The 27909-nt window shown below is 39.1% G+C and overlaps 2 protein-coding genes across 7 annotated transcripts in view; one reads left to right on the top strand and one right to left on the bottom strand.

Moving 5' to 3' along the window:
• The window catches only part of LOC146471448 (uncharacterized), a 217558-nt gene that overhangs the window by 111096 nt on the left and 78553 nt on the right, over nucleotides 1-27909 (bottom strand). The window lies entirely within an intron of this gene.
• Nucleotides 1-27909, top strand: part of LOC146471452 (protein inturned-like) — a 43320-nt gene that overhangs the window by 12322 nt on the left and 3089 nt on the right. For 3 of the 6 annotated variants that reach the window (XM_085119938.1, XM_085119936.1, XM_085119939.1), the window contains 17 exons: nucleotides 9659-9775; nucleotides 13214-13737; nucleotides 14610-14695; nucleotides 15158-15364; nucleotides 16398-16513; nucleotides 17113-17202; nucleotides 17747-17824; nucleotides 18000-18168; nucleotides 19531-19584; nucleotides 19958-20020; nucleotides 21003-21128; nucleotides 21550-21654; nucleotides 22299-22348; nucleotides 23052-23153; nucleotides 25262-25419; nucleotides 26003-26204; nucleotides 26948-27134. In XM_085119938.1, coding sequence (XP_084976064.1) covers nucleotides 9678-9775; nucleotides 13214-13737; nucleotides 14610-14695; nucleotides 15158-15364; nucleotides 16398-16513; nucleotides 17113-17202; nucleotides 17747-17824; nucleotides 18000-18168; nucleotides 19531-19584; nucleotides 19958-20020; nucleotides 21003-21128; nucleotides 21550-21654; nucleotides 22299-22348; nucleotides 23052-23153; nucleotides 25262-25419; nucleotides 26003-26204; nucleotides 26948-27134 — 2415 coding nt within the window. In that variant the 5' untranslated portion in view covers nucleotides 9659-9677. Of the gene's footprint in view, nucleotides 1-4725; nucleotides 4895-4976; nucleotides 5021-9658; nucleotides 9776-12259; nucleotides 12545-13213; nucleotides 13738-14609; nucleotides 14696-15157; nucleotides 15365-16397; nucleotides 16514-17112; nucleotides 17203-17746; nucleotides 17825-17999; nucleotides 18169-19530; nucleotides 19585-19957; nucleotides 20021-21002; nucleotides 21129-21549; nucleotides 21655-22298; nucleotides 22349-23051; nucleotides 23154-25261; nucleotides 25420-26002; nucleotides 26205-26947; nucleotides 27135-27909 lie in introns of those variants that run through there. The other 3 variants (XM_085119935.1, XM_085119940.1, XM_085119934.1) reach the window with 3 other exon arrangements.

The raw sequence follows: 27909 nt of genomic DNA, 5'->3' as shown, positions 1-27909 counted from the left end.
GATTTTGCAAATTTCTTCAGTCATAAGTTACAAGAACGCCAAATGAAAGATCCAGAGGCAAACCGTAGACTGCGAGCAGTCTCTCTTCTGCTCGAAACTTCGCGTGGAAGAACGCAAAAAATTTGAGCAAGCACGAAAGTCGAAGCCCGAGAGGCAAAGCCTCGAGAGCTCGCTCAGTTTTTTTGTGTTTTTCCCCTCGGATTTTCGAGTAATAGAGAGACGTGCTCGCAGTCCTGAGGCGAACGTTATCAGTAGCCCTTGAATTGAACTTGACCCAGCTTTCTTTATAACGTGGTAAAAATTAAACATCAGGGTAACTTATTACAAACATGTGATGTTTCGTCATGTTTGCCTTATGGTTAAGTATGACAGTGAGGAGATAATTATTAATTATCTCTGACTTTAATGCTCCGATGGGTCACTTTCAATACATCTTGACTTCCTAATAAAACAACCGGCCCACCCAAGATAGATAAGAATGAGGAATATCCAGACGCTGAATGAAAGATCAACTTTCAAAAGAGAGAAGAAAAAATAAAAGAAGGAAAGAAAGAAAGGAAGGAAGGAAAGAAGGAAGAAAGAAAGAAAGGAAGAAAGAAAGAAAGAAAGAAAGAAAGAAAGAAAGAAAGAAAGAAAGAAAGAGAGAGAGAGAGAGAGAGAGAGAGAAAGAAAGAAGTAGGCGCTACTGAAACAATTGCATGGTCATCACGTGACCCTGGGAAGAATTCAAATTTTGAGCTTGGACGGATTGCCGGGCATAACTTTTTCACCAGGAGTCAATGGGATGTCGCTAAATTCAAACTAATTCAGCTCGTTTCTTGCATCAGGTCCTAGTAAAATTCTGAAGTAGCGGTGTTTACCGCCGAATGTGGCTTAAGAGATACTGGAATTCGCGCATCCGATTTTGCTAAACAGGGTCACCTAATGAAGTCGGAAATCTGTGGCGAGTTATTTTTGAAGATGTCGACTTATCTGCAAGATCGAGAGTCATCGAGAGTCATTAAAATACTGTTCTTTATCGATTTTATGCTAACGACTGAGTTTAGCCATTCCTTACTGAAAGGCACGTACGTTTACTATACGCAGTCTATTCTGCGACATTCTGGTTTTCGACGAGAGAGAATTTTTTCGGCGTTGGAACCTGATAAAGTGTGGTCTAATTCATTGCACCTCGTGTCCTACTGTAACTGGTGTCACAAGGTAAACTTTAATAACTCTTTCACTCCAATCCCTGGAGTGATCAATATGTAATTTCTCTTTACATTATCAATATATTGGCAACCAGACAGGTGATGGGAATACAGAAAATCTTCAACTAGGTGATAATGTTTGGTGTAACACCAAATTCTGTGAACTAGCTTTCAAAAGAAATGTATGGCAGTCAGTCAGAGAAATTAACATTCAGATCATGCGAGTGGTGAAAGGCCGGGTTAAAATTCCGTTTTTGTGGATTCCAGTGGCGGAAAACGCCTTTAGTTCTTACTTACTCGACCCCATCGCTGGTTGCTCACGTTTCGCGCCTTAGGAAGTTCTAGTTTCCCCTGATCAACAGTAACCATGCATTAACTTTCACTTCGAATTACTTTGTTCTTCTGAAAATACCCACAAACGAAGAACTTATGTCCTTGATTAACAAACTGATGTCGATTTAACTATAAAGGGAAGTGGAACGCTTGTTTTAGTTATATTACAGCTGAACTCTGATGAATTTTGCAAGTTTATTAAGTCATTAGTTACGAGAACGCCAAATGAAAGATCCAGAGGCAAACTAGACTGCGAGCAGCCTTTCTTTTGCTCGAAAATCCACGTGAAGGAACGCAAAAAATCGAGCGAGCAGGAAAGTCGAAGCACTAGAGGCAAAGCCGCGAGTGCTGGTTTTTTTTTTTTTTTTTTTTTTTTTGCGTTCTTCCTCGCGGATTTTCGAGTAATAGAGAGACGTGCTTGCAGTTCTGAGGCGAACGTTATCAATAGGCCCTTGAATTGAACTTGACCCGGCTTTCTTTATAATTAAACATCAGGATACAACATGTGATGTTTAGTAATAAGTTTTAACTGTTCCACATGTTTGCCGTATGGTTAATTATGACAGTAAGGAGATAAGTATTAATTAAATCTCTGATTTAAATGCTCCATGGGTCACTTTTAATAAACCTAAGACTTCTAATAAAACAACCCACCCAGGATAGATAAGAGTGAGAAATATCCAGACGCTGAACGAATGATCAACTTTCAAAAGAGAGAAGGAAAAAAAAAATAACAGAAACAAAGAAAGAAAGAAAGAAAGAATGAATGAATGAATAAATGAAAGAAAGAAAGAAAGAAAGAAAGAATGAATGAATGAATGAAAGAAAGAAAGAAAGAAAGAAAGAATGAAAGAAAGAAAGAAAGAAAGAAAGAAAGAAAGAAAGAATGAATGAATGAATGAAAGAATGAAAGAAAGAAAGAAAGAAAGAAAGAAAGAATGAATGAATGAATAAATGAAAGAAAGAAAGAAAGAAAGAAAGAAAGAAAGAATGAATGAATGAATGAAAGAATGAAAGAAAGAAAGAAAGAAAGAAAGAAAGAAAGAAAGAAAGAAAGAAAGAAAGAAAGAAAGAAAGAAAGAAAGAAAGAAAGAAAGAAAGAAAGAAAGAAAGAAAGAAAGAAAGAAAGAAAGAAAGAAAGAAAGAAAGAAAGAAAGAAAGAATGAATGAATGAATGAAAGAATGAAAGAAAGAAAGAAAGAAAGAAAGAATGAATGAATGAATAAATGAAAGAAAGAAAGAAAGAAAGAAAGAAAGAAAGAATGAATGAATGAATGAAAGAATGAAAGAAAGAAAGAAAGAAAGAAAGAAAGAAAGAAAGAAAGAAAGAAAGAAAGAAAGAAAGAAAGAAAGAAAGAAAGAAAGAAAGAAAGAAAGAAAGAAAGAAAGAAAGAAAGAAAGAAAGAAAGAAAGAAAGAAAGAAAGAAAGAAAGAAAGAAAGAAAGAAAGAGTGAAAGGTTGCTACTGAAATAATTGTACTTTAACCACGTGGCCACTGGCAAGAATTCAAATTTTGAGCTTGGACGGATGGTTAGGCACAACATTTCCACCAGGAGTCAATGGGATGTCGCCAAATTCAAGCTAATTCAGCTCGTATCTTGCAATCAGGTCTTAGTAGTAACGTAAATAGTTTTCCAAATAATCCGAACATCGAATCTGCGTGATTACCGCCGAATGTGGCTTAAGAGATACACTGAGAAATTCGTGCAGCTGATTTTGCTAAACAGGGTCACCTAATGAAATCGGAAATCGGAAATCTGAAGCGAGCTAGTTTTTTTTTTTATGACGACTTGTCTGTGAGATCAAGAGTCATTGAGATATACGATACTGTTCTTTATCGATTTTGTTCTAAAGAGTGAGTTTAGCCATTCCATTAAAGGCACGTTCGTTTACTATACGCAGTATATTCTGCAACATTCTGTTTTTCGACGAGAGAGAATTTTGTCGGCGTTGCCGGAACCTGATAAAGTTTGGTCTAATTCATTGCACTTCGAGTGCTCCTGTCACCAGTGTCACAAGGTAGACTTGAATAACCCTTTCACTCCCAGGAGTGATCAATATGTAATTTCTCCTTACATTATCAATACATTAGCAACCTGACAGGTGATGAGAATATAGAAAATCATCAACCAGGGGATATTGTTTGGTGTGACACCAAATTCTGTGAACAAGCTTTAAAAAGAAGTGTATGGCAGTCAGTCACGCGGAATTGACATTCAGATTTTGAGAGTGAAGACGTTAAAAGTCCGTTTTTGTGGATTCCAGTGGCGGAAAACGCTTTTAGTTCTTGCTCCGACCCCATCGCTGGCCACGCAACGCTCCTCCCCACATAGTTAACAGGGAGCGAAGTTGCGTGACGACCCTACCGCGTCGGTCTTTCTTACTTTGAGCAGAATAGGGGTCAGCAGAACCTGGCCCCACCCCAAATGTCCCACAGGCTGTCACTAACATTTACTCACCGACATGGCATTGGATAGTGGTGGATATGAGATATCAAAATATCCACTTGTATTCACCGAACCCCAGGTAAATAACTGTTTTAGTTTGTACCAAACCAGCGGGAAAAATCATTGAGCAGAAAGCAACGAAAATGCTTCCTAAGTACTGTGAACAGGATCACCGTACTGTAATGATCAAAAGCAATGCCAACAGGCCAGGTGAATTCGGGTTTTGATAAGCCAAATCAAAGCACGCGAAAGTATACTAAATATAGGCATAACTTCTAAATAATCTTCTCTGGCTCAACGCCCTCTCGCCGGGATTAACCCAGGGATTAGCCTACAACAAATCAGTTTTTTTTTTGTCAGTCTTGCGGTTATTGCTCACGATCTAGGAGTTTTCTTCGTTCCGGTCAGCTCGGTGAGAGGTATGATAGCTAGCTTAATCACGTACCTGAGGCAAATGTTTTCATATCGTCTTCCATCTTGCTCGCTGCTATCTTCTTTCGTTCTTTCGTTCATCGTAATCCTCGGAGACATATCACAGAAATACGAAGCCACTTCACCGGGTTCACTAAGTTTAAAATTCCATTTGTAATGATTAAAATTCAATTTGCCTCCGGAAGTTTTCAATTAGTGACGTATTCAACTTCAAGGGGGATCTAACGTTTCCTCGTGTGTCCAGCTCGCGAGCAGTTATGTTTTTAATGGGCGGAAATATATGCTTCTGGATAGATCGATAACTTGAAGTGGCCTTTCTCCTCTCGATCAGTTAATCAGTTAAAAGACTACTGTCATTGTACCAGTGGATGTTAAAGCGGTATTGTCAGTTCTGTCAATGTGACAGCTTGTAGTCGGATATTCTGTTGAGCAGTTGGTTTAATGCAAGGGGTAATGCAGGATTTCAACTCAAACATTGAACGATCGGTGAAGGTATGTACTCGTTTGTGATGCTATGTGGCCCAAGGTTTGTTTCTTTTCTTTTCGCTTTCAGATGCGATGACAATCGAGAGCGGTGATATCCGTAAGCATTTATTAACCTGGCTGGACCATTGAACTGTAAGCGTTCCTTTAGTCGAAGTTTATAATCTCTTTTTCTTTTGTCCTAATCACAAGTCTTCAAAAAAAGCGTAGATCGGCCTCTGGCCTCAATTCACTCAATTACCACATTTCGCTAGCAAATAGAGATCGTTTCTTTCGTAATCGAATCAGTCGAATCACACAAGGTCCGTAAAATCATGGATCCTCAAGAACCTGTCATCTGAAGATCGTGTTATATATTAGTTAATGCCTTCGGCTTCTTTGCGAGCTAGACTTCGCAAGTCACTTGTCTTTTATCAATTTAAATCCGTTGTAAGATTATCCAAGACTTATGTGAGATGCTTGTAATTATGCTTCAACTTTACTTATCTGTTCATCCCCATTTGTAACCCTGCTAAAGAACATCGAATACATTTTTCGAATTAAAGGTATCCAGCGCGAGCGATAGAGGAAAAAAACATATTTACCAGCAATAAGATATATTTAATATTTGCCTTGTCATGCGATACGCGACTTGTACGTGTGTCGGCTATAATCTGCAAGGTCTTCGATGATACATGTATGTTTTCTTGGACTTCAGTTATAGCTGAAGCTCTAACTCACGCCTTGCATATATATTTAGCGCTGGATGGAGAACCGAGCACCTTTTTTATGCAATATAATCTGGATTATAATTCTATTGAATAGCCCCAGGGCATAGTGATAATAGGATGACAGCGTATCTAGAGTGCGAGTTAGAATCTCTTCCAACTAGGAAATGGTGGCATTTGTACCATGTTTGAGGCTTGAGTCACACCTTTATTCGCAAAGAGATCTATCTGGGATTCAATTCAACTCCGAGTATGTATTCAAATGACTCTTTTTTTTTTCTTTAACAGTGATGAGCTATGCCAGCGCCTTTAGTCCTGCGAGGAAACAAGCAGACTGAAAAAATCTCCCCGTTTTTTTTTTCGAAAAGAAAATAAATTAAACGTATGAATATAGGAGATAAAACGGCGTTTGTTTAATCGTCTATCAGCAAAACGTTCAATTAAGATTTCTCACATTCATTGCTTATCTTTATGGAAAAATTGTCTTTGACTTTTATCTTTTTTCCTTAGCTTTAATGCTACAGGGAGCGCGTTGGTGGTCCCAACGTTCACTGAGGACATTTTGTCGAATTAAATTGTTGTTGCCAGGTTACCGACATCTGTTAAAGGAGAGATTTAGCATTGCGTTTACATGAAACGGCAAACGTCACCTTGCCGTTTCACGTTTCACGTAAAATAGCGCGAACCTTTTGACTTTTAGCTTTGCTTACTTGTCTATATTAATTTTGCGAGTTTCGATCGATGGAGCTGTTTCGCGACTCACTACGGTGAGCTCGTGAAGAAAAGTACGGTAAGGAGTGATTTATGAAGGATTTTATTTGCCCTAGTATGACTTGCCGGAAAAAATATTGGGGAACTTGTTTTCAACAATTCACTTCTCATATGTATAAGAAAAAAAGGATGAAATACTTACGTAGTTCTCACTTAGACGGCAAACGCGAAATAGCCTGTTTTCACGTAGAAACTGCAACCGACAACCGGCAAACGCGAAAATGGCGGCCAAATCTCTTTATTATAAACTTCCGTGCATGGTGAAGTTAATAAAACCTACTGCACTGTAACCACGGTGACTTTTAATAAGCTGCACTTCGCCAAAAGTCCGCCACTCTGTCAGTAACATTGTTTTTTTCATATACGGGTTTAGATGGGCGCGGCACAGTGACCAGGTCAATCGTGTCAGTTACTTGTATTGAGAAAGAATATATGAACCGCTGATGAAAGATTAAATGAAAAAAAAAGACCGTCTTGCTATTAAAAGAAAAATACTGAGGCCCGGTTCATACGTCGAACTTTATATGAGCCGAACCTAATCATTTGGTTCGGCGCATGTAAAGATCGACGTATGAATCAGTTAGGATCGACAGATTTGTGTTTGGGTCGACCCGCCGTTCTATGGCAAAAGTTCGACTTCGATTCAGACGTCGAACTTCTCATGTGCCGAACCAAATGCATACGTTACGTTTAAATTATATCTATCCCAGAGGTCTGTGCATTCCATCGACTTGACGTTTGCGCTAAGGACTTCATTCTGAACAAGATGGCGGGAAAGGAGGAATGTGCTTGTTCTTCTTGTTTCGAAACAACTGAATATACTTTTCTGAGATGCGAAAGATTAAAAAAAAAAATCTATTCTTGATGTGCACATGCACTTCAAACCGACAGAAACTTTCCAATACAGGCTATATCAAAGGCGAAGCCTGAAGACTTCTCAGAACAAAATCTTCAAAAACAACATTTGAAGAAAACATTACTCTATTCAAACAGAGATTACGCAACAGATGTTATCTCGATAACCTTATAGATAAAACTCTTTCAGGAGTCAACCTCCGCGAAAGAATGTCGGCATTACAAAACAAACTAGAAACCCGCAAACACATTTTGAGGTTTGTTATGGAATATCGGCCTTCTGTGCCTAACCTAAAACAATTCAGATGAGTAAATACAGGAGCCATAATCAGGGATGGAGACCGTAAGCGTAGGGTCCACGCGTCCCCATGTGTTGTACCAAAAAAATCCATTTTAAGTAAAAATTGCCCCCCCCCCCCCCCCTTCACGTCATAAACCCGCGTGAATACACGCAAATTTGCGTGGGGCTACTACCTTATATGTGACAAGGATGGCAGCTGAGAAAAAAATCACTTAAGATAAAAAGGTCCTTACGTGTCTGAGTACATGTCCGTAGAGTACAAGCCTTTTTCATTTATTCAACAGTAGCAACGCACGCAGCACCACCGTTTTGGCGCCTTTTTGACTTTACTGTGAGAGTCATGTGATCAATAGGCCGCTTATTCCAACAATTCCCGTCTTCTTTCAATTGTTACCTTTTCTTTGTGAGAGTCTAATTCCCTAAATGTGGGCACTGAGGAGATATTCCCTGGCAGAATTTTAAAATTTAAACGCCAATTTGAACGGGTAGAAAAAAATTTCAATTTCTCCACGCGCGATCCTGGCCGTTTACACGCGTGCGCGCACGCGCGTATGTCCAATTTTTTCTAAAAACAGATTTTTTGGTACAACACATAGGGACAAGCCCAAAAGTCAAAATGGCATCTCGTTACGGTCTCCATCCCTGATTATGGCTCCTGGTAAATGACACTTGATAGAAAATCAGTCTCTGCTAAGGGAGATCTACAAAGACCCTTCCTTACTTTCGTAAAGAAAAGGGAGCTCTTTGAAAGACGTACTCGTAAGAGCAAATTAGCTTTGAAGGTCATATTCTTCCTATCTCGACCAGTAGGAGCCGTGTTTGGCCAGTCTATATTATTTTACCAAACAAGCTCTTGGGCAGAATTCATCTTTCCCGCCATTTTGAATCTTGTTGAGTATAAACAACAGCCGCTGACCACGAAAATCTACTTTCTCACTTGAGCTTTAATTAAGTTCGACTTCAGTAAGTTTCGATGTCTGAATCAACTGCCGAACTTAATTATTTGGATCGACCTTAATAGGTATTAGATTCAGCTCATGTAAAGTTCGACGTATGAACCGGGCTTTACTCTTACGCAGTGCTAAATTGGCGCAGTTGTTTGGAAGTGTTAAGGCGTCTAGATAACTTGTTTTTACAGATTATGACAGAGCTTACCGCGTACTGAATACAATACAGTGAGAAAATAAATAAGGGTACGGCGCATGAGAGCTCCGGGGCGGAGGGCACTCCCCTAGATAAGCTTTATAACTACGCGCAGTGCCAAAGCGGATGGCTTTGAGCCGTTTTGGTCTTCAATATAGGGTATAGAGTTAAACCATTGTGGTCTGAAAGACTGAAAACTGGGATGGATGCCAGAAACCAGATCTGAAAGAGGGAATAAATTTAAGGGGGCAATTCTGAAAATAATACCGAAAAATGACATGATTTTGATCTGAAATTAGGTCAGGGTTTGGAGAACCGAGCCTTACACCTCCACAAAAAAAAAAAAATTCGTGGAGTATCAGGTACACATCTCACATTGCCTTTTATTTGGGTCTCTAGTCGTACAATAGTATGAAACTTTCTAAAAGTCCCTTCCAGTATTTTTTTCCCTTGTGCGGGTTTCTCCAGTCAACTAGACTATAGACAAATGAGCTGTATTGTAGTGTAGTCTTAAGGCCAAAGCAGGCGCCGCTTCCAGCTTTGTTTGGCCCAACATGTTGGGAGCATGTAAGCACCGTGTCTGGTGTTGCTGAGAGTTGTTGGGCGAAGTTTGAAACTTCAATTTTTCATCCAAGAAGTCCAAACATTTCTTTTGTGTTGTGAACTTTGAAACATAGCTAAACAAACATTTAAACAGCATGCATGTGTATGTGCACCAAAAATGGTACCCATGGAGGTTTCGTCATTTAGGTGAAGTTAATCATGCATTGCCTGTGTTATCCCCGACATGGTTGCGATCGTTTGAATAGTACCTCCCAGCAATTGTTGGGGGACCATCAATGTCGCGTATTGTTGAGAGAGTTTGGCGGCATGGACTTTAATGAAAGGCTCAGTTAAGGCGCACTCAATTTTCTCCCTGTTTAAATAGTTGTGTTTTGTAGTCACTAAGGTGAATTTCTCTTCCTCGTTTTAATCATCCATTGTGTCTTCTTGTAGGTAACCCAAATGAACACAGATGCATACTGAACCAGCGCCGTCCAAGCTGTCTAGATGGCCGCCACAGAAAAGGCGAAGAAAACGAAGGAGAACCAAGCAAGCAGCGCTGAAACTCAGGTACTATGAACTGAAACGTACATTAAAAAAATTCATTATCATAGCATCGGTTGCTCCGCATTAGACTGAAAGACTACGGAAAGACTGAAATTTTTCCGTCAACAAATGCAATCAAATTGCCGGATTCTCTGAAGCCAAGCCATAATGTTATTATGTTAAAGGCGGAATGAGGAAGATTTGCCTAGGAAAAAGAACCCCGAATAATCATGCAAATATATGGGCTGAACTTATTGAGGGTTGGGGGATGCGATGGATTTTACTTCTGAGGTGTTTGAATAAGATCGCCTAAGTGTTGGCGTAGTGATACTGAGCGAAATCGTGGTTGAGTCGCAGAAGGTTTGTAAACAAAGGTCCAGAGGTAGCCGGCAGCACTTATCAGTGAATGCGATTCCGTACCACAATCATGAGTGGATTCAGTTCATAAACTGACCGCAAATAGCCTCTGAGAATAGACACCTTTCCAAAGCGTCTGCTCTCACAGGTTGCACAAGTAAACTCCACAAGCACTCCAAAGCTTGTCTCACATCCAAGAAAACGGTGCCTTGTCACGTGACAATTCTGAGTCGAAGGCATTGGTATGCTCATGCTTGTTGTTGTCATCGCCTTGATAGTGAACAAAAGATGGATCCGTCAGGCACCGGAAGCCTCGTCGATGAGCCAACCAGATCTTAGCCAAAGATATGAAACCAGTGCTACTCGAGCTTTTCCTCCTCATGATTGGTCGAAAGCTAATGCACGTTTGCAACTGATTATGACTGGTCGCACAAAATTCTTGCACAGGTGTACCATCCTCTTTGGGCGCGGTGGACTTTCCTAGCTTTTTAATCGACTTTGCTGGGTGAGCAAGTTAGTCTTTTTAAAGGCGATGTTCACGGGGTTTTTTTTTGTAACTGATTTAAATAACGTGCAATTATTAGCAGCAAGTAAAAAAAGAAATAAACCGACATTCAAATAGAGAAAATAATAAATGTATGATCAAAACTAGCGCGTCACCTTCATCACCGCCAAATACCACACTTTGAACTTTTAATTGAGTTGTTTGCTTTTACTGAAGCAATTACTTTACAGTTCATTGTTTGTTGAAGGAACCGCTTTGTCTCGGAACTTAAACTATTGTTTTCCGGCGTCCACATGCATTCTGATAAATGTGTTATAAATGGTATGATAATATCAAGATAGATAAAAGAAGTGTGAGACGCCATTTAGAAAGCAAACTTTCCTGCTGCAGAGAGATCTTCTGACTCTGCTATCTTGTTCATGAACGAAATGAAAGATGGTATTGGAAAAATTAAAGTATAACCGACTTCAGAAAAGGTTTCCTGTTTTGTATGAAAGAACAGGAAACCAGTGGGATTTACAGTATTGTAACTGTCCTGTATTCAGCATTTCGATGAAAGAATGAGCGAATTAGGCTTCAAGAAACTGCAAACCATCACTTGGGAACGAAAACGATTTTACACCAATAAGAACCGTAGAAATTAATCCTTTTTGGCGACATTTCCGGTAGCGCCGAAATCGAGTTTAGGAACTAAGAAGAGAAGAAAAAGGAATATAAACTGGACAGTGGACTAACAAACAATTTTACATAACTGGTCTTTCAGTACCTCTATGAAATGTACCAAGGTGCATGGAAGACGACCTTAAACTCTCTACATATAAGCCCGGTGGCTCGATTTCCGAGACCTCGCGTCATCGCTATGTAAAAGGGCAACCGAGAACGCTGAAAATTTTCCAATATTGAACACTCCATTCCGTTTGCCGGGGCGAATTAAAGATTGCCTACAAAAGCCTTGATTTCACCGCATACCCGGGCATTTGACCATGTACAGTTCCCAGGGAATGGGGTAATTTCATCTTCACACGTACGTGACGTGTAGAATTCGAACCCAATATATCTTTTTTTGTCTCACTGGCAGAATATTAAAGTACGTGGGTTTTTTTCCCGGCTGGTTTGTGGGAGTTGAGCGGACGTTTTTCAAGAACAGGATTTTGCCCTTTTGAGCAAATGGCTCACTTAAAATGGGCTTCAAAGTATAAACAGCTACTGACTGAAGCCGAAAATTTGTCTTCCCTCGAGGATATCTGAAGCTGAACGACTTTGTGACCCAGAAGGGCGGGAATTTTCAATAAGTCCAAAGGCTGGGGAGGGGTGGGGGGGTGGGATTGGGTATTGAAGTTTCGAACTGACCGGTACAGAATTTCGGCCGCTTATTTGTTTACGGTCCAATTTGCGATCCGTTCATGTCCTCAAATATCATTTCGCGTACTACGAAAGTGAACCCCTCTTGCAGGCGGAGTCTTAGACCTCACAGTGAGTACCCTCCCCTCCCCCCGAAAAGCTGACTCGTATTGTCTGGATTGATTAGATTTAGTGACCTTTACAACCTTTGTTCCTACGTGGAAAACGTAATTTCCTGTGTTTTCAATTTAAGTCTCGTTTGGTTTCATTATTAAAAAAATTGTCAATGATTAGACAATAGGTGAGAATTTTTCTCTGCAACAAATCTGACAGATTTTTGTTCCGATTGATTTCTCGATTCCCAGCGGAAACCTGTCGTTTTTGTCTCGGCGGGCGGTCGATTGTTTTCGTTTGGAATATGGCGGACGATTTGGTTTCACCGTTCGAAATAACATGAGTGAGTTTGGAGCTTGCGGTTAAAATATGTATGTTGGCCAATATCATGATTACCCAGGCTACGAGGATGAATCTTCGGAAGAAGAATGTGAACATTGCTCAAGACAAGACCTCTATTTTCGCGGCGATCCCGTGTACGTAAGCATTGTTGAAATATTTCAGACATGGAATTGTATACGCGATACGATAACGCCGCAGCGAAAGTTTGTTCTTCATCTTGCCGTTAATTAAGATATTTCCAAGAAGTCAATGACTTTACGGTCTGCTGTTTTAGCTTTGTAAACGTTAACAGTGTTTTAATGGGAGAACAAACTTGTCTGTCGTGCAATTCATGAATGTGTCATCGTACTATGCCTCCCGGCATGACTTGTTGTGATTGCTCTGGGCAGAAGAAATTATACAATGCTCTAATTTCTTTATAATTTGCCAACATGACACTTGCGGAATGGTGACAGTATTAAAGAACTATCATAATTATCGGCAATTTAAGCTCATAAGTACGTTTTTAAACGATGGATGAGTAAATGTTGTTGAATAATTTCGATTGTTACAGTGTGTCGGTGCAATAAGCTTACGTTACAAAGCTTATATTCAAACTGTAAGAAGCGCTTACTTTTCTCGTTCTCTTGTGTTTTTCCTTGGTAATTGATCAAACGTAGGTACAGTATAGACAACAACTTCCAAGCTCTAATGACTACGATAATGATCCTTTTGGCTCGTTTCTAGGTTGTGAGCGTGAAATTTATGTAGATTTCAAGTGCTAAGTGCTTTTCTGACACTTTGGGTTTACTCGCATATTTCAGGTACGAAGAACCGCCATGGGCCGAGCATATTAAAGAGAAAGGAGATGTTTTTTACATCGAGCCATTCCACGAACCATCTTCAAATGACATCGAGGGCTCGATGGAGCATTTAAACATTGCTGAGAACGACCAAGATGACAAAGACAGAGACAGGAGTAAACAAGGCCTTCGAAGTTTCAACTCGGTCAAGAAAATTATACCGGGATTCAAGCGAGACAAAGCTGACGATAAGAGCAACAATGAAAAGAACCTGAAACATACAAGTTCCCTTGGACCCATGGATGGTCTTAATAATGTCAACAAATTGCCTGAGAGGGTTTTTAAGAGAGAAGTGCAGCTTATTGTGACACCTCCAAGAGCTCATTCGGGATCAAAGAACGATCTGGAGACTCTTCTGGGCATTATTCCTGGGAGAGACAAATCTGGGAAGTTGTCACAGAATGACAGTTACTCTGGGTCAAGATTGTTCATCAAAGGATTTGTTCCTGATGGAGCTGCTCTGCGCAGTGGAGAACTGAGAATAGGTAACTTGTAGCGTGTACAGTATTATCAATTGTCAGTGGCCCTCATGTATGGCACATGTAAATGTCTCCCCAGTTGTGGCCTTGAATTCCTTCAGGAAATGTTGCTTCAAAGTCTTATCCCGCTGCTTTGCTCTTCATTTGTGATAAAACCCTATGATTATGGCCAAGATTTCCATTTTTATCACAAAACAATTAGAGCAGAAAGCAGCAGATAAAAAATTGGAGCAACGTTTCCCGAAGGAATTCAAGGTCACTTGCAAAACTCCGATGAATCTGAGCGAAAATAACAAAAAGCAATCTGAAAGGTCATTTAGGTTGGTTATGCTCTAAGCCCTTCAATTGATGGAAGAAGTTAAGTGTACAATTATGGGAGATCAAGTTTTTTTTTCTTAGTACTTAACACGTGTAATAAACAGTGTATTAGCTCCCCAACCCCCCCCCCCCCCCCTTCCCCACCTCTCTTTCATAAAACAAATTATTGAAACTGTTTGAAACTGTACATGAAATTTTATTTTGGCTAGTGAAATCAGACCTTCATTACATGGACTATTTACATGTACATGTACTGAGCTAAAAATTTAGTCTTGAGCTCTGCTGAGATTGCTGGTGCATGTAATTTAATTTTTGCTTGGAGGTTAACTCTTTAAGCCCTAACACTGATCAGCATCAAATTTCTCCTTGTAATATTAATGCTTATTCAACCCCTAAGATCATGAGAATTAAGGATATGATCACCCAAGGTGACAACGTCTCCCCACTACTTTTATAAGAAAAGTATGGGGATAAGATGGCAGAATTTGTTCTTTGATATAAGGGGTTAAAGGGTTAACTGGTGTGATTAATTGCATGTACATGTATCTCTTTTTTCCCAGGTGATGTTCTTCTTTCATTGAATAAACTAGATCTTAATTCCAGTAATGTTCACACAATACTTGCTGCTATTACTGGCCCAATGGAGGTGAGTACATTTGTCTTTACATGTACAGTGTACACATGTATGTATTTAACATCATTTAACTTTTCTATTTGTGTGAACAAGTTATCAACGAGTTGACCCTGAGCTAAGTATCAAAAATACGTTGTTCCAAAAAATATCCTTACCTTTTACAAACCAGAGCACTATCAAGTCAATTCCTTTTAGGCAGAAATACAGTGTATTATACATGTAAATAGGCCTTTGTTGCACAAGGCCATGTTGAGTCTCAGGAGAATAAAAAGCATTGTTTTTGCACGGCAAGCCTTGTCCTGACGCGAATTCAGTGCGAGGCGTGCCATGCAAAAACAAAGCTTCTTATTCCCCTGAGACTCAACATGGCCACCGAGTGACAAAGGTCTATTGTAATTAAGCAACCTAAAAATTTAAAGATAATAATTATTTAATAATAACAATAATATAGTAAATGTGCATTTCCACTTTCAGATTACACTTTCAGTACAGAGAGTTATCCAGCCAAAGATAGCGTCACCAATCATTCGTCAGCAGACCCCTCCCAAGAATGACAGCCACCTTATCAAGTTAATAAGTGGAGAGTCACCAGCACCATCAAAGCCAGATCTGAAAGACGTCTCTCATGTTGCTCTGTATTTAACGATAACCTCCAGCGAAGAAGACAATGAACCAGATCAGGTACACCGCACACTTTGTTTTCACCTTTTAAGGCAGGGGTACACCTGAAAGGCGTGTCCACGCCGCTTAAAATCGGTTAAATGGAAATATCGTGTTTGCGTTTCAAGCACTACAAAAACCCTCCACTCATTACACAAATCAATGTTTTGGGGTGTTTTATAAATTTTCGGGTGATTTTTAGGTATATTTGGAAGGAAATAGTTTTTCTTGAAGGAATGGTAAAATGAAAAGAAATAAGAAATGTTGAAGATTTAGGGATGTTTCAAAATTAGAGTTTGTAGTTAATAATTAATAGACGGACACCAAGTTAGTCCACTAGAAACCCGGGGTGCTCTTGCGTGGGTATCAACTGTCTGTTAGTGTTCCAAAAATCATTTTCTTTCTTCTATCCATTCCTAAAACGTCTTCAAATTTCACTCAAATTCAGGTAGAGCCCCAACTTAACACTTGAAGGCCCAATATCAAGAAGATATTGGTTGTATAATTATTTATTATTCAACATATTGTAACACTGCCGAAATATGATCATGGTGCACTGAAATATTCGTTGTCCATAGTCAACAGATATCCTGCGATATACGTAATTTTGTGTGTGTTGTCCGGAGAGAAAAATTGCAAAATAAAGATTATCTTCCACTTTTCTGCAATAAAACTGTGCTTTATTATCAATGTGTTCAATAATAATAAAAACGATTATCCTGCTCAGTCTCTCGGAATTTCCCCTGAGTTGAGCCAACTCAGCCTACGTCCTTGTTGGCCACATATAGTGCGATAATTTGCGTGATTGCGCAGGATAATAATTACTGTTAAATACATGTATAGCAATAAGATACTTTACCGTATATATCAAGTGTAGTGTTCATAGAAGAGTATGATCACTGCACTGTACAGAATAAAATTATAGACATGTACATGCACATTCAAACTTTAGATAAAACAATTCAGGAAACAAACTAAGTTATTTTTCTTACATGTACATGAATACACATGAAGATTTTTCATTTCTTTTTTTTTTTGGTATTTTCTGATTTAGGACATCCTTTACCAGTATCCAAAATCTGAGGCAGCATCCAAGTTAGTTGCTCTGAGGGGAATGTTCCTGACCTTGAGTGACCTTATCACATCATTGACTGGTAGTACAGCAAACAGGTAACAATTGCGTTGTGAGGTAATTTTTGGTTGCATCTCTCATCTCTGATCTTCCTAATGATTTATTAAAAAAAATGTTTGAAAAGTTCATTTATGATCTTGTGATTCCCTGCCAGACCATACCTTACATCTGTATTTCTGTAAAATCTATGACCAAATTTCATACCATGACGGTTGAAAACCCAAACCCTTTGTGGAAGCACACAGATGTTTGTACTGTACATATATTAGGTTATAATAACAATAATGAGAGGTACAGTAAGTAAGCCTGTACCCTGACTACATGTTTTATAACCATGCATACAAGAAGTTACAGTAGAACGTTGAATTTTTTTTTCTTTTTCTTTTTTTTAACTTAATACATAAAATTAAAATTTTGCAGAAAACTGAAAACTGAATACAGTATTTACTTTTAGTTTAGTGTAAAGTCTTGGAATTGTTAAAGCATTATTTTTTACATCTAGTTCCAACGCTATTTATAATATTATTATTGTATTTATTTTAATAATACTAATTCATCTGATTACGTACATGTACTGTACACTGTTAAGGTACTTTGCTTTGCTACTAATTGTAGTTTGTTTTCATAACTGTTTCAGTTCCACACTGGTGCTTGACAAAAAGCTTGTTCATGTTGTCTATTCCAAACTGGATAGAGATGTGTTAGTCATTGCTATGCCTGCAGAGAGGTGTGATGATTTAACATTGTCAATTAGAATAATTATTTAAGCACCATATGTACTTTATGCCATACTGTACCTTAAAGTGGCTTTACTTGGTAAGTTGCATGGAATATTGTACTGATGTACACTGTATTTAATAAGCAAAAATGGTAAGTAAGTAAGTACGTAAGTAAGTAAACTTTATTTGATAAGTAGGTTATTACAGACAATACACCAAAGACCCTTTCATGTCCGGTGTACTTGCCATGGACTTATGCTGTGCACTGTGTAACAATACAACATTGCGTTACCTGATCCCCCAGGCCACCTTGGCTTCAAGATGCACAATGAAATGCAACATAACACTGCTCATCTCTAACTGCATCAGGAACACCTGTAGTTTTCTACTTTATAATAATAATAGCAATGTAAATGTTTCCGTGCTGCAGATCTTGTATTTTATTGCTTAATTTGTACAAAAATATGGTCTTGAAAAAACTAAAAGCTGCATTAAAGATTTACTTGAAGCTGTACATGATGTACATTCTCTTTTAAAATTTTATGTTTTTAGGATACCACTGGACCACCTTCAGAAGATAGTTGCTGACATCACACAAATTCTTACTCTCACATTTGGCTCAATGCAAAGGTATAGCTTACTGACAAAAGGTTTCTTTTATTTTGTTTTTTACTTTTAATTAACTCTATTGCAGCACAACCTTCCTAAATAAGATACTGTATAATTTTGCAACTTTTCCTCACCCCATCAAAATCCCTGTTCCCGATGTTGAAACTGACTTGACACCTTTCTCTTTGTATCATAGGGCATTCTGTGATAAGTTAAACAAAGCACGTCTGGACCATCTTTTTTCTCTGCTGTTTGACAAAACCCTTGCGAAGCCTCCTGGTGAAACTGAGAAAGGTAGCTGTGCCAGTAAGCTGTCAGATCTTATGTCAGGTGTCCAGTGGCTCAATCTCCCTTTGAGCACAGAGGTGTGTGAGGGTTTCATTTGTTTCATTTGTTACATTTAGCAACTTGTCTAGTGTCAAATCAAAAATTGTCATATAAAATCTCACTGAGAAAGCCAGCTTTGTCAGTAAGCTGTCATACCTTATGCCAGTTGCCAGTCCAGTGGCTGAATCTTTCTTTTAAGCACAGAGGTGTGTGAGAGTTTCATTTTTCATTTAATTGCAGTTAACAGCTTGCATAATTGGCCACATGTTATTTTTGTCAAAATTGTCTTTATTTTTCCAGCTGACTTTCCTTTTTGTCCAGGTTGTGATAATTTATTACAAATGTAACTTACACACAAGACTTGTTGACACAAATGCAAGACAGTGTGACACAAGTCAAAGCCTTGGTGAATGTGTGACTCTGCCCCTGCAAAAAACAAACTAATCTTCAGGGGCGAGGGGCAGTCCCAGAACCAAAAATTTTCAAATTTTTCGGGATGAAAGGCACAAAGCAACCAAAATGTAATTAGGATCACATTCTTTGAACACAATAAGTACATACATGTATGTTCAAAATAAATCATCATGTATTTGCCACACTCATTGCAAATATTAAGAAAATTATTTGGCAAGTGTGAAGTTAAATGTACATACAGTATCTACAAATGAATGTAGAGCATTTCACCAAGAGGATTTGCTCAGGACAAGATTAATTGTTTCCACTTTTTCAGAAGCTGGTATTATTATTTTACGGTTATTATTACACTCATGCCAACTCTCCCGAATTATCCGGGAGTCTCCCGGATACGGAACAAATCTCCCGGTCTCCCGTACGGGTGACTCAACCTCCCGGATGAAAGCGACTTGGCGTCTTATTTGTATAATAGGCTAGCATTTCAACTCAAATGTTCCATAAATTTAAGAAATATTGTGTCATTGCTATATTTGCATACCTGTTTTACCCAATCTGCCACAATTTTGACGGAAACCAAAGAAAATACGCTTTTTGTCTTCATTGCAATATAAACGACTTTCTGATTGGTTCAACCAGGACAAAAAAAGCTCTAGTGTTGTGCGAATTTTGTGTCAACAAGGTGGGGGGGGGGGGGGGGGTGCATCAATTTTGCTTGGGGGGAGTGTAGGGTAATTAGGGGGGGGGGGGGGTGCTCAGAAGAAAAAATCTCCAGATTTCAGATCTTCAGAGGTTGGCATCTCTGTTATTATGTTACGGTTTATTCCCTTGACAAAGCAGTGGCATCAAACAACAGTACTAAAATGATATTTGTAATTTAGCCTGACATATAGCTTTTGTCAGTTGTTGTTTCTTTTGTTGTGCACTTAAATTTCCCATGTATTTGATGTATATTAAAATATAATAAATTATGTTGAATCTTCCCACAGGTTAATGTTCACTGCTGTCTCAATGATTTGGAGGCAGCTGATTATGGAGAATTTGTAAGTATTTTAGTTGGAGTTATTTTGACTGTTGTTTAAAATATTATGGACAGCTGTACAGTCGTAAAAGGCAATGCATAAAATGTCATGCCATTGCACAATGGCCAAGTTTTGACTCACATAAAAAACGGAACAAAAAGGACATTACATCTAGTTCCCATTCATTTGTTTATATAGTATTATTAATTTTTATCTTCTTTTAATTGGGTTTAGTACAGTACAACAAAAACAACAAACTTTACTACTCATCTTGAGTGCATCTTATTGTGGACTGGCCCATGGAGCAATTTCTAATCTAAACACTGGTCAGCAAAAAAGTACATAAATTTGTGTAGTTACGCTGTAAATTATTTGATTCTTTCTTTCTCTGCAGGCAGATGACTATTTTCAAATTAGGAGATTATATACAATTTTAGGTTCCAGTATATTTTATAAGGTAAGTGTTAATTAAGGACGGTGCCTACTATTGTTACTGCGCATACGTTCTGCGCATCGCGAGATACTCGGGTTTCCTATGGGTGGTGCCTATTAATACAGGAATATTTTTGCGCGGTTTAAAACTGTACAGAGAAAGCAGAACTTACCAAATGCCTTTGGTATCTCAAAAGAAAATTGGGGGTAACCGTGCATTTTTCAGAGAAAATTAAGCTTTAATCTAGGAAAAAATCCCATACATTGCTTTTTATTTTGGCGCTTTTTAGAGATATTATTGCTTATTAATTATCTCTGAAAAATGCGTGGTTACCCCCAATTTTCTTTTTGGATTCCAATAGGCCTTGCTAAGATCTGCTTTTCCCGCATAGTCATAAACCGCAGAAAAATACTTCGGTATTAGTAGGCACCGTCCTTAAGCCTTACTGACTGTCAGTCAGTCAGTCAGTCAGTCGGTTGGTACATGTAGGTCGGCCAATCAGTCTATCAGTTAGTCAGTCAGTGGAACAGTCAGTAGGTTAAGTGGTCAGTCAGTCAGTCAGTCAGTCACCCAGTTGATCAGTGAGGCAGCTATAGTTGGGCCATCAATCAGTCAGTCTGTCGTTTGGTCGGCCAGCCAGCCAAGCATTCAGCCATTCAGTCAGTCAGCCAGTCAGTTGGTCGGTCATTCAGTCAAACAGTGAGCTGGTCATTTGGGTGGTCAGTCAGTCAAATCAATCAATCAACCAATCAATCAATCAATCAATCAATCAATCAATCAATCAAATAAATGAGACACTTGGCCGATAGTGCAATGTTTTAATACTTACATGTACCCAGTCTTCCAACAAATCTCAGTTGCATAGTGAATTATCGCAAAGACGAAAGGGAAATGTACATGTATTAACGTGTAACATGAAAAACTGTTTAAGTCAAGGGTTAACATGTGTTGTTACATTATGTTTTTATTTTGATTTTGATTCTGCTGTTTTCCCGATACATTGCAGGGATATTTAGTCGCCAATCATTTAATCAGAGAAGATTTAGAAGATGTTGTATTATATTGTAAATATCATTGTCTTTTGGCCATGAGTGCTGAACAGAGAGTTGGTCAGTTGGTTATCTGGAGAGAGGTGAGTGCAGAGCTTATTGTACTTTAAATTACGTGTAGTTTGAGAGAAAAATAGCTTGCAAATGAGTCTTGAATATTTTAATTAATTTATTTATTTTTGTACCAACTGTACATAACAGAAGTTAAGAAAAGAATTGATGCCATTCAGTGGAAACAGTTTATTGTCAGTCTTGAAACACTGCTTAAGGGTAGAGAGAATACTACCTTACATGTACATGTACACGTATGTCATTGAAGCAGAGCAGGCTTAAGCAATACAGCCTGTATTAAGTTATGTTAGTAAGTTAAAACAGTACTGTTTGTATGTATCCCATATTGATCTGATTTGTGAAGTTGTGAAGTTACCAGAAGGGTTACATGTAATTCATGCTCGTTTGTAAAAATCATTTCTTTTTTCTTTCATGTTTGTTAATGAACTTTAGGTTTTCCCGTCAAGAAGACAAGCAGTTAGAACGGAGAGCAGGAGAGAAGAGGATGATGATTACCACGAACCTTCCGCTCGATATTTTCTACTTATTGTAGGCATGGTAAGAGAAGTTCAATGTTTGTATGGTAATCTTTGTAAGGGTTGGAGCGAGGATGGGAGTATAATAAGAGAAGTTCACTGGTAACTTAGGGGAGAAAGGTGTTGTTATTTGTACGTTACAAGTGTGTGACTCACTGATGACATACCTGACTGGAGAGGGGCACATGTATATTTATGTATTTTTATGGTAGCCTACATGTTGGTCACTAAGGGCGGTACAAATCGCCAAAAGTGCAAATTCATGAACTGTGGATTCTTGCGCGAGAGCACACACACACTGTTATCCTACAGACTTCCTGTTTGAAAACCATGTCATTGTGCATCATTGCAATGCCGAACAGACCAATGCAAAAGTACGCATATTTGCAGTTTAGTGGTAACCTAGAAAATTGAGAGTTTTCAGTATTGTGGATAGTTTTCTAGTTTCATTGTAGCATGCATGCACACTGTACACACACGTGAGCAATGGTGGTATTGGCAATTGACATGTCTGTACTGTACTCTTGATAAATTAATAAAATCACCAGAAATATCATTCAGACAAAAAAAGGTTGTGCTTCACTTTGCTCAAAATCCCAGGTTCCTCCCAACATTGTATAACTGCGTTATGTGCATGACAGATAACTCTTCTTTGTGCTTGTTTAGAAACACTGGCTCATGTGCACCCTTCTTGAGGCAGGTGGTATCTCTAAACGGTAAGTGTTTTTTTGTATTCTTTTTCCCATTACATGTCAAGCATTCAGGTTCATGTCAAGCATTCCTTACATGTTAAGCATTCATGTTTGTCACATGAACCTAGTTTAATGGCCTGAGCTCCCACAAGTCTCCTGTATACAGTACCGCTCAAAAGTAAGTTACAGTAGAACCCCGCCTTACGACCACTTCGTTATTACGACCTTTTTTTGCGCCCTGAACGAATTCAAAGTCCAGTCATTTCCTTAGTCTTACAACCTCGTTGATCCCACCACCCCGTTACTACGACCACATTTTCACGGCCCGAAGGTGGTCGTATTAACGGGGTTCCACTGTACCACCCTCTCGCGAGACGCGATTCTTGTCTCGAGAGATGAGAGTCGCGTCTTGAGAGATGAGAGTCTTGTATCTAAGGACGAGACACTCGTCTCGCGAGAGTGTGAAAAAACTGTAAGTACTAAAGCTTGAATTTTTCGCGCAGTTTCGCGGGAATATCAAGTTGAGTGTCAGTGTTCTTGATACAGCACAACAACCTTGTCACGCAGCAGTGCTAGAACTTCCGAACTACATGTAGCCATTGGAAGGTCATGGGTTCGACTCCTGTTGGGAGATCTGGGTTTTCTTTTTCCGAGTACGCCTGTGTCACTGACTGAAAAATCAAAAATCATCTAACAGGTTTCATGATGTTTTGTTTCTTACTCTAAGGGCTGAGGGCCACCCGCCACCTCATCCCTACTATGTGGATCAGGTGAAAAACGCGCTGCATCAGATTGAATCCATGGATATTCCCTCTGTCTGTGAAGCAAGGTACATGAAAATCTACAACATTTAGGGACGGTTCATTATTTATGGGGATGACCGGGTCGGATAAAAAGTGACCGGGTCATGAAAATTCCGCCCCCGAAACGACGGGCTATGAGTATTTTAAAAATCAGAATGGCCGGGTTCTGAAAAAAATTCCTTTAATGATAACAATAAGAAAGACACTTCGTCACTTCAAAGTATTAATCCTGCTAAATACTCTTGTACTACAGCTAACTATATCAAACAAACTTTTTAATATTATCAACATGATATTTATAACGAGCCGTACTTTCCAAACTTTACTTTACTGATGGGTGGTATTGCTTGACAAAAGGGAAGATTCTCTTGTTTGTGCGAGGTTCAAGGCGAGCTGTTTTCTATTCTCAAAAATCACTTCTGAGAGAGTTCTCTGCACTAGATTTTTTGGATAGCCCCTCTCGATAAGTCGTGATTCCAAATGTTTGATTTTTTTCTTCAAATGTCGCTTTTGTTGAGTTTGTCTGGAGAAGTGTGAGGGCCTCTCCTTTGATTAAACCTCTTTATACTCCTGGTGGGTGACACGAGGAGAAATGTGTGTACTGGAATGTCTCAGTAGCTTTGTAGTGAGTGCGTACATCGAGTACTGATTCGGTAATGAATCTGTTGCCTTCATAAACCACAGTGTCAGTTTCAGAAATTTCAGCCGTGAATTTGATGGTAGGGTGGTGATTGTTGGCTTCTTCAATGAACCGCTGTAACTCCTCTCTGCTGATATCCCAGAGGGAGAAGATATCGTCAATATATCGTTTCCAAACGAGCGGTTTGAATTCGCTTCGGTTAAGGAGTTCTGTTTCGACTTTGCCCATAAAAATATTGGCGAAATCGTCATAGACTGCCATTTTTGTTCCCACGGCAGTTCGTGTGTTTGTAGGTAATTTTTACCACAGAACTGGAATGAGTTTTCTTGAAGCATAAGGCCTAGCGCTTTTTCCAAGAACCGCATGGGGATAGGAGGTTGGTCATCATAAAAAGAGTTGTATGCTCTGCATACTTTTTGGATTCCCTCCTCCTGCGGTATGTTAGCATAACGGCTCGTTACGTCCATTGAGACAAGAACTGTATTCTTTGGGACTCTAGTTCCCTCCATGAAATTAATGAAGTCCGTTGTATCTCTGAGATATGACTTCTGCTGTTGTGCTATCGGCTGGAGTAGTTTGTGAACAAATGCTGATAACCTTTCTGTTGGACCTGAAACTCCTGAAATTATGGGTCTACCGACTGGAGTCGGTTTGTGTATTTCTGTGAGGGTGTAGAAAACTGGAATTCGAGGCGGATTTTGTGTTTGACAAAGCCATTTTTTAAAATGAGGTTTACTTGTATGAAAGTGACAAAGGTATTTGTCATTGTGGCGTTCATGGAGAGGAAAGATACAATCATCAACAATCATTTACAACTGCATCTAGGCAAGGGCATACGGTACTGTGGTTAAAGTTCTGGCACTGAGGTTTAATAACCTGATAAACACATTTTGTAAATACGTCGCGTTTTGCATCAAACAACGAAGGCCATGTAAAATTCACGAACATTGTCTGGTTCCATAGATGAGTTGAATTTTATGTCAACTTTAGTATTATTTCCATTGACCGGGCTTTGAAAAATTTAAAACGAGTCAGGAAGGGCTAAGAAATTCTGACATGATTCTACAACGGGTATTAGGAAAAAAACAAAAAGTTGTTTTCAATTATCCTACCCAGTCATCCCCAGAAATAATGAACCGTCCCTATAACAAATAAAAAACACTTAATTTGTGAATATGTAGTATGCTAGTTATCGAGGGACGTCATTTTCAGTTACAACCATGACGGTTGAAAACATCACTATACAAATATAAATTCACGTTATTTTTATGAACTACTTTGTAAATATTGCAACCTGTTCAATTTGTACATGTACAATATATTTGAACTATATATCCGAGAATAAATTGATGAGATTTGCGTTCAATAGAAAATACAATTTTATGATAAGTTCACATTTTTGTGCCTCCTTCACGCTAGTGATTTTTGTTGTTGTTGTTGTTGTTTTTGTTGTTCTTGTTTTCTCTTCTTGAACTGAGAATTCTATTTCCACAGTTTACGAAGTCCTCGCAACCCTCCACTAGCTTCTGCTGATGCGTTGCTTCTTAATCCACCAATCACAATGCTGCAGAAGGCGTCCTCTAGTTTTGGTGTCTCAGACTCAGTCACTCCACAGAAGAGGCATGGGAGCTTGGATAACTTGAGACTGCAAGGTACTGTTGTAGGCAGATTACAACAGAAAACTGTACGGTGAAATGCTAGCGTTGATATTTGATGTCCGTAGTTTAGTCGGTTGTCATTTTAATACTCAGGCGGAAGAAGCTTAATGTCGTTAAGTTTCAAAGCTGTTGATCTATGGCCAAGAAATCTAGGAGACTCAATCAATGTTCAGACGAATTCGAACTTTTTAAAAACCCTTGTTGTTCACATAGAGGCGCAACGGTGGAGTGGTTCGCGCGTCGGACTTTCGAGCGGACGGTCGTGACATCAGAGGGTCGTTGGTTCGAGGCTTGGTTGGTCTTTTCATTTCTGTGTTGTTTCCTTTGACAAGAAATTTTCCTCCTAATTGTCTCTCCTCTTGTACCATCACCCAAGTGTATAAATGGATACCGGCGACATATTGGTGGGGTGAACTCTGTGATGGATGGACTAGCATCCCGTCCAGGGGGAAGTAGCAATACTCTTAGTTGCTCCTGCCCACTTAGGCTCGTAGTGCAACTTTGCTTTGTTTTAGCATGTACATTGATCATAAACTCAAAGGCCTTTTACAAGTTTTTTGTGTGTAATGTTTTGCAGATGAAGTGGATTCGTCCGACAGTGGCAGTGTGCCGTCGGCGCTCCGTCGGAAAGGTTCGGATAGCTCCGGGAGTATGGGCAGCTTTGGCGTCAAAGGAAAACTGAGATCATTTCGGTCCCAGCTCTCGCTCCACTCTGCCGGCACGTTTAGAAAGAGCTTGCCGGAAAACATTCCTGATTTGTCTCCGATGGTCACAGCGAAGTAAGTATAAATTTATTTTCCTGTAGAGTAGTCCTTTATTATGTTTTAAGTTGTTTAAACAACGAAAAAACGAAGAAAAGACAAGGCGAGAGTTGGAGGAGAGAATAGGAAGGGATGGGAGGAAGAAGATTGAAGATCTTCTTTCTTTTTCCATGACCTTTTTCCTTTAAGCTGCCTTTTTCTCGTATAGGAGTATGGGGTCTGTTACTTTATTCATTTTTATACAAAATCGCGTAATTAATCCATATTTAACTTTATGTACTTGTATATTTATATACTTTTGCCAGACCGATTATCGAATCTGAATTCAGGGAAGCTTCCAAAAACAAGCCAAGTTCACTGGCCTTGAGTTACCTCACTGCTTTTCATAGTAAAATAAGTCAAGAAATTAGGAGCCCAATATGTGGAGTGTTAGGTGCTGCTGTAAAACATTTAGGTGCTCATGCATGTTCCTGGGCGCCCCAAGGGCGAGTTGCGTAAAACTAAACGGCGGGCGTAAATGCTATCGTCAGACGTTAAAATACTGAATGTGACTGGGCTGAAGGTCTGGCTTTAGCAGTTACGCCTGACGTTAAATTTTATGCAACTCACCGCAGGTTACCGTGCTCCTGTCTCATGTGGGTAGCAGCGTTGGGCCTCGCCCTTCCATCCTTACTTCCATTTTAAAGTTGCCTGAAACATTGATCCCCGGAGGATGAATAATTTGCGGCACTTTTCAAGGTCTTTTTGTTTGCTTCCTCAAGGTTAACCAGTGGTACAGAGAACACATTATTTCATTATTTAAACTGGGACTCATTCCATGGTATCGTGGTTTGTCCGAGTGACGGAGAGGCCGTCTCTACAGGAGGGGCGGTGCACGCTGAGGTAGTAAACACCTTCCACAAAACGTGTCTGTCCATGCGTAGATTGTTTTCTCCTTACTACAAACAGGTGAGTTGAACGAAATACACTCTGTCTTTTTTTTTAATATAAGAACCTTTCTTTTCTAAGAACGTTGAGGCTGAGATTAACCAAAATTTTAAGAATTTTAAGAACGTATTGAGAACGTTCCTCAGGCTGAGAGTCGATTTAGAACGTTTTTATTTTGCTAATCTGTATATAAAATCAAGGTAACAAATGTAAATTAATCAAAATACTTAAGGGCATGTTTTGTACAACATTAAAAATGGTGACACACATCTCGGTTTGTCATAATCAGCAGTTCTCAGCAGGTAATGCACTTTGATAGGTTTCCTGGTCCTGAGATACATGTAGTGTATACCATGTAATTTAAGAACATCTTAAGAACGTTTTCAGCCTCAAATCGCAAAAAATATAAGAACGTTTAGCCTCAGCTCCAAAATGAGACGTTCTTATTAAAAAAAACAAAACAAAAAAAAAAACAGAGTGTACGCTTACAATTCCGAGTGTGTCCTATCAGTTTTGGTGTTTTAATAGCTAGCTATAAGGACTCTCAAAAGTCGTTGAAACACTGCTCCCCTTTCTTCTTTCGAATTCTCATGACCTCAAGGGTTGAAGAAGCATTGATATTAAAAGGAGAAATTTGATGCTGATCAGTGTTAGGGCTTAAAGGGTAAAAAATAGACGACAGGTAGTCTATGTATCTTTCTCTGCTTCCCGGCGTGTCGCGTCTCTTCGCTTGAGGCGAATTTGCGCGCTCCAATGATTTAACCACCCCACTATCTTATCTAAAAGGTTTTACCCC

Source organism: Pavona decussata, unplaced genomic scaffold (assembly GCF_977016875.1).
Source record: "Pavona decussata unplaced genomic scaffold, jaPavDecu1.1 SCAFFOLD_102, whole genome shotgun sequence".
In the NCBI taxonomy this organism is placed as follows: domain Eukaryota; kingdom Metazoa; phylum Cnidaria; class Anthozoa; order Scleractinia; family Agariciidae; genus Pavona; species Pavona decussata.
The sequence above is the reverse complement of the archived record's forward strand: the minus strand, read 5'-3'. Positions and strand labels throughout refer to the sequence as shown.